We start from the raw sequence: 13,814 nt of genomic DNA, 5'->3' as shown, positions 1-13,814 counted from the left end.
TACAACACATTTTAATGCTACTTGGTTTGTTTGATTTTATTGTCCAAAACTCGCAAAATCGCGAAAATAAAGTGACCTGGTTTTTACGAAAATAGCGAAATCGCGAAAATAAAGTATAGCGAAATAAGGCCATCTTAAAATCGCGAAATTTTGACGTCGCGAAAATCAAGTGTAATAAGATAGCTGTTTGTCTATGCCTTGGATGAATCCATGAGTATCCAGGTCTGGTGATGTTTGGTTTGCATTTCTGACGTTTTGGAGTTGGGCCTATATTTAACGGGCGTCTCAGGACTTTATAGTAATGAAAGATTTAATCATGCAAAATTAATGCCCCTTCATCCAGTACAACTTCCAAAGCCTCGTTATTTAGAAAGCGGACCTTTGCAATTCAACCTAAAGTGAAACTAAAACGATTATCAAGCATTCCTTTCCAGTCTTTTATTCAAATTATTCAAGGTTGTTGTACAACTACAGGAAGTTAAAAAACTGACCAAAGTGGTTAACTTTCGTTTTTTCCAAACAGTAATTTAGTCATAATTTTGTTTTCTGTCGTCAAATGGTTCAAACAGCATGACATGTGGACGGCCTCTTGGCCTCCACGAGTCCCCGTGCACCCCTAATGACGTCACGCCAATCAAACACATCACCCGCGCCTTCAGTGCAATCCGCTGACATTCTAGCAATCTCAGACGAGCTTAGCTCTCTCCTCCACATATTCACTCTACTCATCTCACCAATAAACGACTGTGTCTGGTGAAAACCCCCGCCAAGCATGTCTTGCTCGTTCCCCAGTACGACTGCACCTCCGCCGTCGATCTGCTCCCCTTGACTCAGCCCTGTGCCGCTTTTAGCCACTCTCCCGTCCTTGTACAACCTCCAGCTGCCAGCGGTGTTCTCCCATGTCACGCAAAGGTGGTGCCATTGACCGTCGTTTACTGCGATTCCAGTCCTAGAACAAAAAGAATCAAAGTTTGGGTATCATTATCATCAGCATCATCATTATTATCATTTATTGCCCCGTGTGACATTTGGCGTCACACTTCAGATAAATTTTAGCTTCATGACCATCACAAATTATTTACCGAGTTGTATTTTGGGCAATCCATATAACCACATCTCTGTAATCAATGATAATGAATTCGTTGTCTCTTGACGTTGTAGCGTAACTGAATGGTGTGCCTTCGTTCGTCTTGTCAGCGGTGTTTATCCAAAGGCATACCGTCGCTGCTTGCATTGTGGGTATTTCTCTGATAATGACGTAATCAGAAGTACTTTTTCGCGGGAACTTGAGGTCAAACGCTGAAAGACAGATTCTTCAGTATAAAAAAATATGATAAATGCATTTGAGCAGAATCCTTTGTGTCAAAAGATGAATGGAGCAAATAGTGCAATAGTGATGGCAAGACACTATAAATAAAGAAGCCATCATTGAAATAATCAACCTGGATTCACTATGTCTTCCAGCGCCTGTAACTTGTTTTGAAGTCTTTTCATGTCGCTTTGGAGCTTTTTAACCACTCTCGATTCGCCCTCCATTGAGATCGTCACATGGTTGTTTTCGCCGCTGACGTACACCTTTGTGGCGTTCGCCCTTCTGTATGTTTGAAGTACGCCGCAGTGAGAGTGAACAGCGAGGCAGAGAACGTAGAATAAAACTGAATGAAGGCCGCCAGGAGCCATGCTTGTACGGGCCGTTTAGGAGGATCTCCGAAATAGTCAGGTCACTTTATAGACAATAAATAAATAGGCAGGATGTATGAAACACTATACAGGAAGTAGACATGAGAGTCCTCTTATAGCAGGCTTGTTCCGGTGTTCCGGGAATTCCGGGCCATCATATTGCCTAAGATTGCTTAATAATATTGCCTGATATTGCTACCTGAATATAATAGCATTTCCTAAAATTGCCAAATACCGCTGAAAATTTCTCTTGATAAATCAGTATTATGCCGATATGAGGGCCCGGAACATGCTTCTCTAAAAAATGTCACGTCTTCCCTTTCATAACCCGTTAAACAAGCTGTATAGTGTTTCATACATCCTGTCTAGTATGCATGGGGCGAAAGGCTAAACATTCAAACTTATACACCGGTAGCAGCTCTCTCTTTATAGTCCGTATAATCTTCTTCTCTGTTTTAATCTATAACAAAGAAGGGAGCTTTTTATTGGGGAGATGGGCTTATATCTTGAAATCTCATTTACCCAGTTTTCGCACAAGCTTTATTTTAACTTTGAACAGCACAGGAATTACTATTGTTATGGGACGTGTCAGCATTATATGTTGATAATGCCCAGGGGGGGACTTCGAGAAAAACAGACTGGGGTGATCGACAGCAAAATCAATTTTAAACCTAAGGGACGGCACCAAGGGCGTGGTCAACAACAATTTTTACCCCTAAGAGATAGCACATTGGGTGTGGTTGAAGGAACTTTTAACCCTAAAAGATAGCATTAAAAGAAACAAAGATAGTTTCAGATAACTAGATGCTGTGATTTATCCTGTAAACTGTCAAGCCATTTGGTTGCCGTTTCCTATTTAGCACGCTCGAACAATCACGGAGCGATCCCTTTACCGCGCGTTCGTGTTTAAATTGGCTGACGGATTCTGTATTATTATGTTACCGACAATAAAGCTGGAAGTCTCTACCGATCAGTTTGATTACTTGTGGTTTATTGTAACATACGTTTCGAGCGATTGGGCCACCATTTAGCGTGAGACACCCTAAAAGATAGCAGAATCGGAAAAATCCTCAGCCTGGGCGTGAAAACCCCTAAAAGATAACAAAATTGGAAAAAATCCCAAAACACTCCCTTAAAGATAACAGTTGGTAAAAACTTTATACCCTAAAAGATAGGTCGAGCACCCCCGTCTACTTTTCTGGAGAGTCCCCCCCTCGGGTTGATATGCTTTTTAGAGACATGAAAATGAACTTTATACTTTGCGCATAATACGGAGTGGTGCATAATATCTAGAGTCCCCTATGGAGGGGTGGGTTGGGTGGTGCGAGAGGGCAGTAATAGGAACGATTTGGTACATATTTGATGACTCTGCAATAAGAAGTGACCCACTTATTCCCCCTAACTATATATTCGCCAGAGATCGGGATACCCCACAATGTTGTAATGTTTAGCGCTGTAGACAAGGGCAATCGTACTATAATGGAAAAGTTGCCATTTATTTTCCCCTTTAGAAACGCCAAAATAGATGGATAATCATTACAATTCTTTCAACTTGATTGAAAATGAGTCTACCGCGGCGTTGCCAGGATTTGTAACGGAGGGGGCCCAAAAGGCCCTTTCAAGGCATTTTTTCCTGTATTACAAATAATGTCTCATACATTGACTTTTCTGGCTGCTAGAAGGGGGCCCCAGGCCCCCTGGGCCACCCCCATGACGCTCGTCTACCATATTTTTTTATAATTCAGGAAGCTTAAAAACGAGTTCTGATATTATACATAATTTCGACACCACTATCTTGATATCCACTCCCCCAATCAGTAAACCCTTGCTAGAGCCCATATTGTCCACTCATCATCACGGTCTTTAGTAAAGTGAGTTTTTATATCAGTGTTTGTACAGTGAGAAGTGCGATTATAGTGTAATTAAGATAAGAGAGTGTCTTTTATCGTAGTTATCCGGTGGTGGGTATCGTATCTCATAACATGGCCCAGTATACAGGCTTTCTCTTCACCCTGGCTTCTCGCCAAGAGATCCGCTTTAACCTCTTGACGTCATTAACCAACTCCTACATTCACGTACGTGTACGGAATCATATATATTGGTCAGATACGCTGACTTTGATCTTGAACTCGTAGCAAGACACACTCTTGACATGTCTGTGAGGTTTCTTGTTTACATCATTTGTCTGGGTTTTCTGAGTTTATCTGGCCCTGTGTCCATTGTGAGAGTAGAGGGACACAAAACAGCCGCAGAGACCATCAGTACTATCAACCAACAACAGGGTAAGAAGTGGTAATATAACAACAAGAGAAAGGGCTACCCTTGCTAACACCCCCACCCCCCCCCAGCTATTATCAACCGGCAACAGGAGTAAGAAGGGGTTATATAACAAAAGAAAAGGCTACCCCCTCCCCCTCCCCAGTATTATCAAGCGACAACACGATAAGAAGGGCTTACATGACAAGAGAAAAGGCTATATCCCAACCTCCACTCAAGTATTATCAACCGACAACGGGGTAATAAGAAACGAACAAATCGTTACATAACAACAAAAGTAAAGTTATTTTCCACCTTTTTCCTCCCCAGGGTAAAAACTCCTGAGATGTTTAATTGCGATTGTACAAAACATGATTCTTATGATGATATTGGCCGCCGTCTTTTATTTCAGGCTATTCGTGATCCCTTGGTGGGTATCTTGTGGTTTTCGATATGCGCTGCCGTGTCGTGGCGGATTTCTAATTTTGTACTGGCCGCGCGCGCCCTGGAGAAAGGGGTTGAAACGCAATTCAAGATGGCGGCCACGACTCGGCGCATAGTGAAAAACACCGAGTAAACGCCTGATTGACGAGATAGCCAGAATAGGAAGGAAGGGAGGGGTGTCTCTTTTTCAGTCAATCCAAGAGTTTGCGTGTAGCCTAATCCAATATCGTTATGGGGGGAGGGGGGCGTATGGGTTTGCGGTGATGCGGTTTTGCCTTAAATCTGGCGCTGTTTTGGGGTTTGTCGATTTTTATTCCGCTGTATTGAGGTTTCTCTAGACTGCGCGGTTTACGGTTATTGACTTATTTTGACGGTTTTGCGTAATCTGCATTGGAATAAGCATGATATCAATACCTTAATAGAATTATATTTTTCATTAACCTTTAGAGTGGAAGAGCGACACTGTCAGAGTCTTCGATGGGGATATACTTATGCCAAGGCCTATCTCATCCGCTGGTTCCAAGGGCCTCTCGGCCGCCTCACGACCTCAGTGGAAACTATGGCCTGGGGCGATTATTCCTTACAAGATAGACCCCAGCATCAGTAAGTTCAAGTGACACCTCATAAAACCTTTAATGAGCGAGCCAAGCAGTCAGATAAACGAATAGCCCGGGTGTCAGACCCATTTATCGTTCCCTATGAAGTATATACCGGGGAGCGATAGTTTCATTTTTTCTCTCCGACTTGAAGAATAAAATCGCCTGATACTCGGGCTATCAAACGAAACACATGAGCCAAATCGACAACAACGTGGAGTCCAGGGATGATTTAAAGCCTTTAAACTGTGCTCTTCTCTCAAAATATAGAGGTGAGCTACGAAGCTCGAGACAAGCATTGATTAGCATGATGAGAATGTAACACTCACTTGTGAGTAGATATTATCGACAGTACATGTCTTATAGCAGCTCCATGGACTGCCGTTTTATACCCTGCCAAAATGCAAAATACCCTTTATGTAATATCTATCGGCGATGTCACGCAATGTGTTGCTGGTGCATCACAAATTTTTGCGTGACACCTTACCTCCTTATCTGTGACACCAGGCAAAAGATCAAGGCACGTGAGAATTATCAAGGCTGCGATGAGGGAGTGGGAACGAGTCACGTGCGTTAGATTTGTAGACAAAACAAGGGAGCCAATCAGGGAATACGTGCACATCCACTATGGCGTCGGGTGAGTTGTTTGTAAGAATTGTATTATGGAATATAAAACCATTCACTGCACTGAGTAAATGTTTTTTTTTTTTTTTTGTTTTTTTTTGCAATCGTTTTTTTGCAATCATTGCAATCGATGGTGTAAAGGAGCCTGGAAGAGTGTGGGTAGCCTGTGGTATTTTAAAGGTTTAGAGGGTTTGTACTTCTTTTTTAAGATGGCTGCCAGCAAAATCGTAGCAAACAAGAAGTTCATTACGTTAACTGGAAATTTCTTATTCGACGTACAGACTACAAGACGATAAATAAGCTAAAGAAATTATTGAAGCACATTACTATTTTTCTTTTTTTTTTTTGGGGGGGGGGGGAGGAAGGTAAAGGAGCTCTTCAACGGAATTGATTATTGTATCCCATACATAGCTGTCGTGGTAGCGTTGGTCGATGGCCAAATACACGGTCCTTGCTCACACTCGGCAAGTGGTGTGACAACTTTAAAGTTGTGTTACATGAACTTGGTCACACAATCGGCTTTTGGCATGAGCAGAACAGGCCAGACCGGGAAAAGTATGTAAAGGTCATGTTGGAGAATGTCATACCAAGTAAGTGATATAATTTTAAATTATTACTCAACTCTCATTGGTTGATTTACAGTCTTATCCCCCTATGCCCTGCCAACAAACATTTTTGATAAATTGTTTTTCTTTTAAATGCTGTAAAATAAATATCTTATTGTCTTGGCTTGGTAGGGATGGGAGTTTGTAGAGCCTTGAATTTTTCCATCGCTTTATGGCCGGCGAGCTTCGTGCACTCAGTTGCATATATATATATATATATATATATCCCCTGATGAGTGGGCAACCACGAAACAGACCTGTAGGGAAACCTATGTAGTTTGTATTTTTCTCAAACCAACACTATACATATATATATATATATATATATATAATATTCTCCCAACTGTGTGATATAGACCCAGTGCTAGACTTTATTTGTTCACTACAAAAAACTGGGATGTTTGTGCAGATAATTTTGGGAAGGGGGTGGGGGGGTGGGTAGAATCTGCCTTATTTTAAAAGCCATTCTTGCAACTTGGCAATGTTTACTTATTTTAATGATTTAGTTACATAGTTTCCATTTCCCTTGGAGAAAAAAAAAACCAACATTCAATTGCGATCTTACGATAACTCCAACAAATTGTGATTTTTTCGTTTTCTGGCTAGACCATAAAACTCATCCGAATTAAGTGTTATAGTCAAAGTATAGGAAACAAGCCAGCACAAAGGAGAGAACAAAGATGATATAGAGAGTATTAGTGCTAAAAAAGGGAAAATGTATTTTTTTTAAACCACTCTATTTGGCCATCTTTTTCAGAGTGGCGGTTTGCGTACTCTCGGTACAGTCGCAGATTGATTGATAGCCTTGAAGTCCCGTATGACTATTACTCAATCATGCACTATAGCAATAAGATGTACGCACTGCCCGGCAAGATCACGATAATACCACGTGACCCGTCAATCAAGTCGCTAGGCAACACGGGGCTCAGCGCTCTGGACATCAAACAAACCAACATGCTCTACAAGTGCGCCGACAAAAACAAAGGTCAACGGTCCATTACTGCATCTGAGCTGTTGTTAGGAGGAACGGAGGAACCTTGACCTGCTTAAAGCACAATTAAATCCAACTGTTTTGCTTATTGGAATCTTAAAATCGCAAACATATCAATATTTGGGTGACCTTAAAACTCGCTTGGCCAATCTCTTGGAGGCCTTGGCCTAAGAGCTTTTCAAGGCTTGTGTGATAAAGATTTGACCAAGCGATAAAGTTTTTTTTGAAGACACATTTTTTTCTCGAGTCTCAAATTGACAGGAATCAGCATTTTTCACCATGTTTTCTGGAGATCAGGGAGCGGGAAAACTTTAGCTCTTCTAAATATGGGCATCAATGCCCATATAAGGCAATGCATACGAAGGACACTATCCGTGGGGATGTTTGATATGATTTTGGCGAAAAAAAAAAAACAGAAAGAAAAGCACCGCAAGGTTAATGCTATCATCAAAATACAGTAATCTGATAATAACGCTTTCGTTTTACAGAGCATCCGAATTTCCCAGACGATTTCTTCTTTACACCAAGTGACGAGTCTTCGCTTCCAAATTGTGTTGCGCTCATCGAACCCCATGACCCCACATGGGCAACGATCAGCATGTGTTACAAGGAGGAGAAGCGTCCAGTTAACATCACGTGGTCCCATACCGGTCACGTGACCAACATGACCTGCACACACATCAACATGCCGGACCGAAACCTGCACGCTGTCTTCTGGCAGGACAACTACTTATGCGTATCACGTGATAGCGTCCTGACATTTCATTGGTCCGTGTCAAGGCCTATAGCAAGGAAGAACTGTACCGCTATACGGAAAAACAGAGGGAGCCCACAGTTCTATTATCTTTGTGCCACGAGAGTACAAGAGCGAACCAAAAACAGAAAACGTACGTATTGCTATACTCGGATAAGACTCTTAACATATGCAGTAATAATAGAGAATCAACTTTATCCAATAAATGCTTAAATACTCGCCCTGTTGGAATTTGAAAAGGTGCTTATACATAAGAATATGACGAAAAAAATCTTAAATCGACTGTTTTTTCCCAGAGAGTTATTTCTTCGAATGGAGCCCTTGGACGCCTTGTACTAAGGACTGTGGGGGTGGGTCACAGGCTAGAATGCGCTCATGCAAACGAGGTCAACAATGCGTAGGTCCGACCCGTGAATTAAGAATCTGCAACATGCACAGATGTTTAGGTGGGTTTATGTTGTACTTGCAATTGATTTGTGCCGATTTCTGCCATTGATTTGAAAAAAATGACATAAATCATTCACTGCTGAAATCATGTTAAAAATATTTTCTCTTATTCTAATTTTTCACCCTGGCCTTTGCTATTGTTGATAATAGTTGTCATTAAGATAGTTGTGATAAAAAATTAGTCCTTTGGCTGCTGATGTTTTTAATAATGATTAAGACGATGCTGCTTATGCTGGTTATAATGATGGCGACGATGATGATGTTGATGGTGATGGATGGTAATGCTGCATGGTTATGAAATTGGCAAAAATGTTGATGTTCCTGTTACAGACTGGCCCTCATGGCCGGTGGGATTCTCATGGCAAGTTGGCCCATCAACTCCTGGCCAATCATGTGTGAGGATCTATGAACGTTCCCAGTATTCCGATTGGCTCAACCACATGATGTGCTGGGGCCTAGGACGAAACCGATTGCTGACAATGCGGTGGTCGGACAGCGGTCCCATAATGGGCTTGCGATGTACCCAAATACTTGAGCCCAAGGAGGGTGACGGTGGATGGCTTGACAATTATTTTTGTGTGGAAAACGATGCACCTTATAAGTAAGTATTGTACGTTATAACTCTTAAGTGGCGGATCCAGGGGGGGGGGGGGTACAGTAGTCCCCTTTCTCTTTTTGAAGACTAATTGTGAAGTTAGAATCCACAAATTCAACACTAATACTATATTGCTTATGTGAATTTCTTAACGTTTCAAGCGATATTTTCATTTTTTTATTTTCGTATAGTTTTGAATGGTCCTCCAGAGGCCCAATTGCCGGCTTGGGTTGTGTCCAGTGGAATGCGAAAAAAGGGAAAAATGGCTGGAATGATAATTATCTTTGCGCTCAGAGATATCCTCAACCATCAGGTAAGAGTTGTTACTATAATACCAGGCGCGTACTCATGATTTACAAATGGGGGGGGGCTCCACATCCAGGGTTATTATATGGTTGAAAGATAGTATTCGACTACCCTTCAATAATTACCAGTTTTTTTAACGAACAAGAGGGAGGGGACTGCGCGCACCCTGCGCCTGAGCAATAATTAGTGTTAAAACACTAGCGAGGAATACGGATGGCAGAAAAGCAAGCGAAGACATGGGTGCTTACTGCGCGGGGTAAAACAGTGTGAGAAAGACGCAACAGCGTTAGCCGTAACTGCGAGAGGGAGACGTAACAGTGTGGAGGAAAAGTAACAGCGTGACGGAAACGTAACAGCGTGGCGGAAACGTAACAGCGTGGCGGAAAAGTAACAGCGTGGCGGAAAAGTAACAGCGTGGCGGAAAAGTAACAGCGTGGCCACCCCGACGTATGTTCTGTGTGTTAACAGAACGCGCAATAGGGCGAGTTTCTAAACGGTCGAGAATTCGATCGGTACTGTTCAAAGGTAGTCTTATGAGCAATATTCATTTTTCAAGGTTGTCCTGAGGATTGGCAAGTCCACAAAGTCACCAACATCAATCACTGTTATAAACTCGTGGAGACAACAATGTCATGGAGCGATGCAGAGGAAGCGTGTAAACGCAGCTTTAACTCCAGTCTGTTAAGCTTGGCCAGCCAAAGCGAGCTAGACTACGTTCGAAACGCGGTGCAAGATGGGAATAGTGTGTGGATAGGTTTTAATGACAAAGGCCGCGAGGGTCGATGGGAATGGACCGATAGGTGGGTATTGTGTAAATAACGCATTTAGGCCCGCGTGGGTTCCTAAAACACAAGCTGTTTATTTCATTGCACTGCGTACCCTTGTTTCACAAGGAGTAACCTCTAAACAAGATTTCGACCAATTACTTTTGTATTTTCTACTTTGTACGTCTTCATACGGATACACGCACATCGTAACAACTTTACTTACTACCAGGGTTTTAGATAGAAAGACGGTTCCCAGAGAAACCCCTTTAAAATAAAATCCCAGCTGAACCTTATGTATTTATTATGGTTTAATAAGAATAAGATTGGAGTATTGCTGGGGAGGGGGTGGAGGTTTACGCGAAAGGACCACTGATCTCAATATATTATTTTTTCAATTAATATTAACAGTTATCCACGTTTAACAATGTAGGGTTTTGGCTTCGCTGGAGGTTGTTTTATGACGTTAATTCTTACGAACTATTAGTACCAATATGTACCTTTCGGCCTTAGAACTGTATTTGACTTTCAACAGCTAGACCAATGGCACTCTTTGTACATCTTACACTCACTTATATCTTTGTAATCTTTTTATTGTTTTAATTACCAGCAACATTCACATATATCTCGTAAGACACGATAACTGCATATCCCCTGGCATTATTTAGATCACCGGTAACTTTCAAGAACTGGTCTCCAAATGAGCCAAACAACGGCGGTTTCCGAGAAAACGAGGACTGTGCGGTGATGCGGTGGGATGACAGCAGATGGACGGACTTCCCGTGCTCCGTGCCCTTTAAATTCATCTGCAAGAAATCCGTGGTGCCTCCGTCAGCATGACGTAATCATGACGTCATCATGACGTCACAAGGTCATGTCATTATTTCCGGATCCTAATAATCTCATGGGCGTTTATCAAACATTAGACAGGAATCGCCTTGGAGGGGAGAGGGTGGGGGGGGGGTATTCAGGGATTGGTATATGCTTATATGTGATATACACATGTACTATCTTTTGTATACTGTGACTGTGAATAAAGGACAGGCAACAACTCCTAGATTTGGTGATTCTTTAATAAAGAAGAAGAGCTATTTGCAGAGCTTGAATGCTCACTAGAGAAAACCCGACTTTTCTAGTTGCAGCCAGCACGCAGAGAAACCCTACAACAATTAGACTTTTTCTAAACTATTCTCATAGACTTGATGCTTTTTAAAAGTAAATTCAATCACTTTGTTGCTGTCGCGCAAGAAAAAAGAGTGCTGACGCGCAAGAAAAAAGAGTGCTGACGCGCAAGAAAAAAGTGTTCTCGCAAGTAACATTGTGTTATGAAGGAATTGTTAATCTATGCAAAAGTCGTTTCCGACGCGTCAGTCAGATATTTACTTTCACGTTCCATTCGACATTTCACTTATTTGCTTTATGTGGATCTCTTCATTGTTTGACTAAGCATGCGTAGTTACTGTTTAGCAAAACAGGTTTTATATTTGCCAGGCTAAAATAACAGTTTAACGATTACCTTTATCCTTAATCTTACCGCTGTTACATTACTAATTTTGCATATTACTATAGTCAATCTTTTCCTTTTATCCTGCTCTTGCTATATCTATCTAAGGAATTTAACATTTCATAGTTGATTTTCTTCCCAAAGTCAACACCCGATCTTCTATTCTTACATCATCCTTAAAACCAGTTTGACCAGTTTTATTAATGAGATTAGTATAAATTGAGCAGCATAGTAACTAGCTCTAGGATTGTACTGTAACTGTTGCGAGGACACTACACGGCAGTGCTCTAGGTTGGTTTAGTCAGGACTCTCTAAAGTTGGCTTAGTCAACTTTCCGGGAAAGAAATGTTCCTTCACTACCTTCCGAAAGTACTTGCCTTCTTACAGCCAACCTCCCGCTAGCCAGTGGTAGCTCTACCATTTGTAAACACTCAAGCGGTGCAATAAAGAACAACGAAGACGGCCAACCCTTGCTCAGCGTGTACGATCCCCGGCTACCCCTAATACCATATAAGAACCACCCAAAAACCTCGTAACAACTGTAAGGTGTTAGTTTCTTAGTGCAATTCGCCAGCTACCCCTCACTGGCATTGTGACGTAACTCGACATATTTTGCCTGTTTGTCATCTGGCAATCTGTGAAAAGTGTTGCCATAATTATTACATGTAGTAACCTCTCCTTTTGAAGGGTCATTGAGCAATGAGTGCACGAGTTAAAAAGCGGATCAAAAGGTAGTGTATTTGGGTGCCCTATCTAATCCACCCCTTTCGCACCCTCCACCAAAACAACGTTCAACAAACGATCTCATTATCGAAGCAAAAAATAGAAAATGATCACAGAGATCGATTGTAAGATAAATCGATAATATTGCGCCAAAATTTGTATAGAAAAGGAATCCGTAATATGTTTTTACTGTAAGCTACTTCTCTTTTTACTGTCATGCTGTTATAATCATCAAGAAAATCAATATAACAATAATCCAGTCCCGTACCCAGGATTTGTTCTTGGGAGGGGTGCGAAATCCGAAAAAGTGGACTTAATTTTTCCGGGAGGGGGTGGGGGAGGCGTGAGGAATTTTTTATAAGAATCTGACCACCGTGGAAAGAACAAAAAGGGTTTTTTTTAATGCCATTATGCCGCAGTACCTTCACGGGACGTTTATTATCGGATTTGGCTCCAAAAAGACTGACTTATAGATTAATGACATACCAGAGTGATCTATACGGACGCACCCCCCCCCCCCCCCCTTTGTAATCGCATACCAGCAATGGTTCATACTCTCGGCCTTCACCCAGTTATGTTGTCAGCCGTGTAAACCTAACAAACTGTACCACGCCATTCGACATATATCTGGCGTTATCAAATATGATTGGCATTTAGTCGAGAACTTTCACATGTCCTTGGTATTACATGACGCATGCTCTGATTCTTCACTCATGTTTGACATTGACCGTTCAGTTGTTATCTGGTCAGCGGGGAAAACGCGCGCTGGTCGTCTAGACAAGCTAAGAGTGTACTCGTGAACTTCCGGTTTATTGAGTGTATCCGGTGCCCCTTCACGTGGTAGGGCGCGCACTAAATCATGTATAGAGCATGGAAATTTATAGAGCTGCAACTTATATTCAAGGCGAGGGGGGGGGAGAGTACGAAAAAGAAGAAAATAAATAGGTAGATGAATAATAAATGAGTAAAAGTAAGGGAGAAAGATAACAGATCTTTTAGCAATACAAAAAGTTTATAGGTTGAGATTAAGGGGAAACGAACATTATAAAGAGTACAAAAAAAATGCATGCATTCTTTCTCAAAGAGGAAATGACAAATTTTATCGGTAAAACAATTCAATTGAATTGAACGTGCGGAATGCAGAAAAACAAATTGATAGAAAGTGGGCGCGGCTTCTTGGGTTGGGATTTGTTTAAGCAGATAGCAAAGGTGTGTGGCGGGGCTGTTGACAATAAACAAGCACAAAGGGATTGACTTCCGAGTCAAATCGTGACTGGTACACTTTTCCTATTAGTCATAATAAAACTGCAAATAAGGCATAACACAATTTGGGAAGAGACTGGAGAGGGGTTATACTTTGTAACGTCCGTATTCCGTGGACCGGAATCCACCTTCAAAGACCTAGAGCGTGAGAGAACGCGAAAACACGCCCGTTTAAGAGCCCCTGTCAGACACACATTTGTCATTGTTTTCAATTAAAATCGTGAAATCTCGAACAACCATTTAAAATAGTGTTATATAATAT

General features: G+C 41.7%; 2 protein-coding genes across 3 annotated transcripts; one reads left to right on the top strand and one right to left on the bottom strand.

The window, feature by feature from the left end:
- Positions 1 to 423: 423 nt before the first annotated feature.
- On the bottom strand, positions 424 to 1,730 carry LOC5520053 (neuronal pentraxin-1). Its single transcript, XM_001639785.3, has 3 exons — positions 1,443 to 1,730; positions 1,083 to 1,299; positions 424 to 949 (listed from the first exon to the last, which is right to left on the bottom strand). Exons 1-3 carry the CDS (start codon positions 1,678 to 1,680, stop codon positions 562 to 564), a joined length of 843 nt encoding a protein of 280 aa, XP_001639835.3. The 5' UTR covers positions 1,681 to 1,730; the 3' UTR covers positions 424 to 561.
- Positions 1,731 to 3,734: 2,004 nt separating this feature from the next.
- Positions 3,735 to 11,119, top strand: LOC5520052 (zinc metalloproteinase nas-36). 2 transcript variants are annotated; one of them, XM_032364977.2, is made up of 11 exons: positions 3,735 to 3,962; positions 4,828 to 4,983; positions 5,484 to 5,613; positions 6,012 to 6,190; positions 6,963 to 7,190; positions 7,685 to 8,083; positions 8,247 to 8,396; positions 8,728 to 8,998; positions 9,184 to 9,305; positions 9,855 to 10,098; positions 10,731 to 11,119. In XM_032364977.2, exons 1-11 carry the CDS (start codon positions 3,833 to 3,835, stop codon positions 10,900 to 10,902), a joined length of 2,181 nt encoding a protein of 726 aa, XP_032220868.2. In that variant the 5' UTR covers positions 3,735 to 3,832; the 3' UTR covers positions 10,903 to 11,119. The 2 variants fall into 2 exon arrangements, with proteins under 2 accessions (XP_032220868.2, XP_032220869.2); XM_032364978.2 differs by lacking the exon at positions 6,963 to 7,190.
- Positions 11,120 to 13,814: the final 2,695 nt, after the last annotated feature.

The sequence above is a fragment of the Nematostella vectensis genome, chromosome 3, assembly GCF_932526225.1.
Source record: "Nematostella vectensis chromosome 3, jaNemVect1.1, whole genome shotgun sequence".
NCBI lineage: Eukaryota > Metazoa > Cnidaria > Anthozoa > Actiniaria > Edwardsiidae > Nematostella > Nematostella vectensis.
The sequence above is the reverse complement of the archived record's forward strand: the minus strand, read 5'-3'. Positions and strand labels throughout refer to the sequence as shown.

What these genes read in the sequence shown, in the direction of transcription:
- LOC5520052 (XM_032364977.2), top strand. Translation starts at nt 3,833, where the DNA reads ATGTCTGTGAGGTTTCTTGTTTACATCATTTGTCTGGGTTTTCTGAGT. An exon ending in GCGAACCAAAAACAGAAAAC is followed by an intron (nt 8,084 to 8,246) that starts GTACGTATTGCT and finishes GTTTTTTCCCAG; the next exon opens with AGAGTTATTTCTTCGAATGG. An exon ending in CGATGGGAATGGACCGATAG is followed by an intron (nt 10,099 to 10,730) that starts GTGGGTATTGTG and finishes GGCATTATTTAG; the next exon opens with ATCACCGGTAACTTTCAAGA.
- LOC5520053 (XM_001639785.3), bottom strand. Translation starts at nt 1,680, where the DNA reads ATGGCTCCTGGCGGCCTTCATTCAGTTTTATTCTACGTTCTCTGCCTC. An exon ending in GGAAGACATAGTGAATCCAG is followed by an intron (nt 1,300 to 1,442) that starts GTTGATTATTTC and finishes TCTGTCTTTCAG; the next exon opens with CGTTTGACCTCAAGTTCCCG. An exon ending in ATTGCCCAAAATACAACTCG is followed by an intron (nt 950 to 1,082) that starts GTAAATAATTTG and finishes TTTTTGTTCTAG; the next exon opens with GACTGGAATCGCAGTAAACG.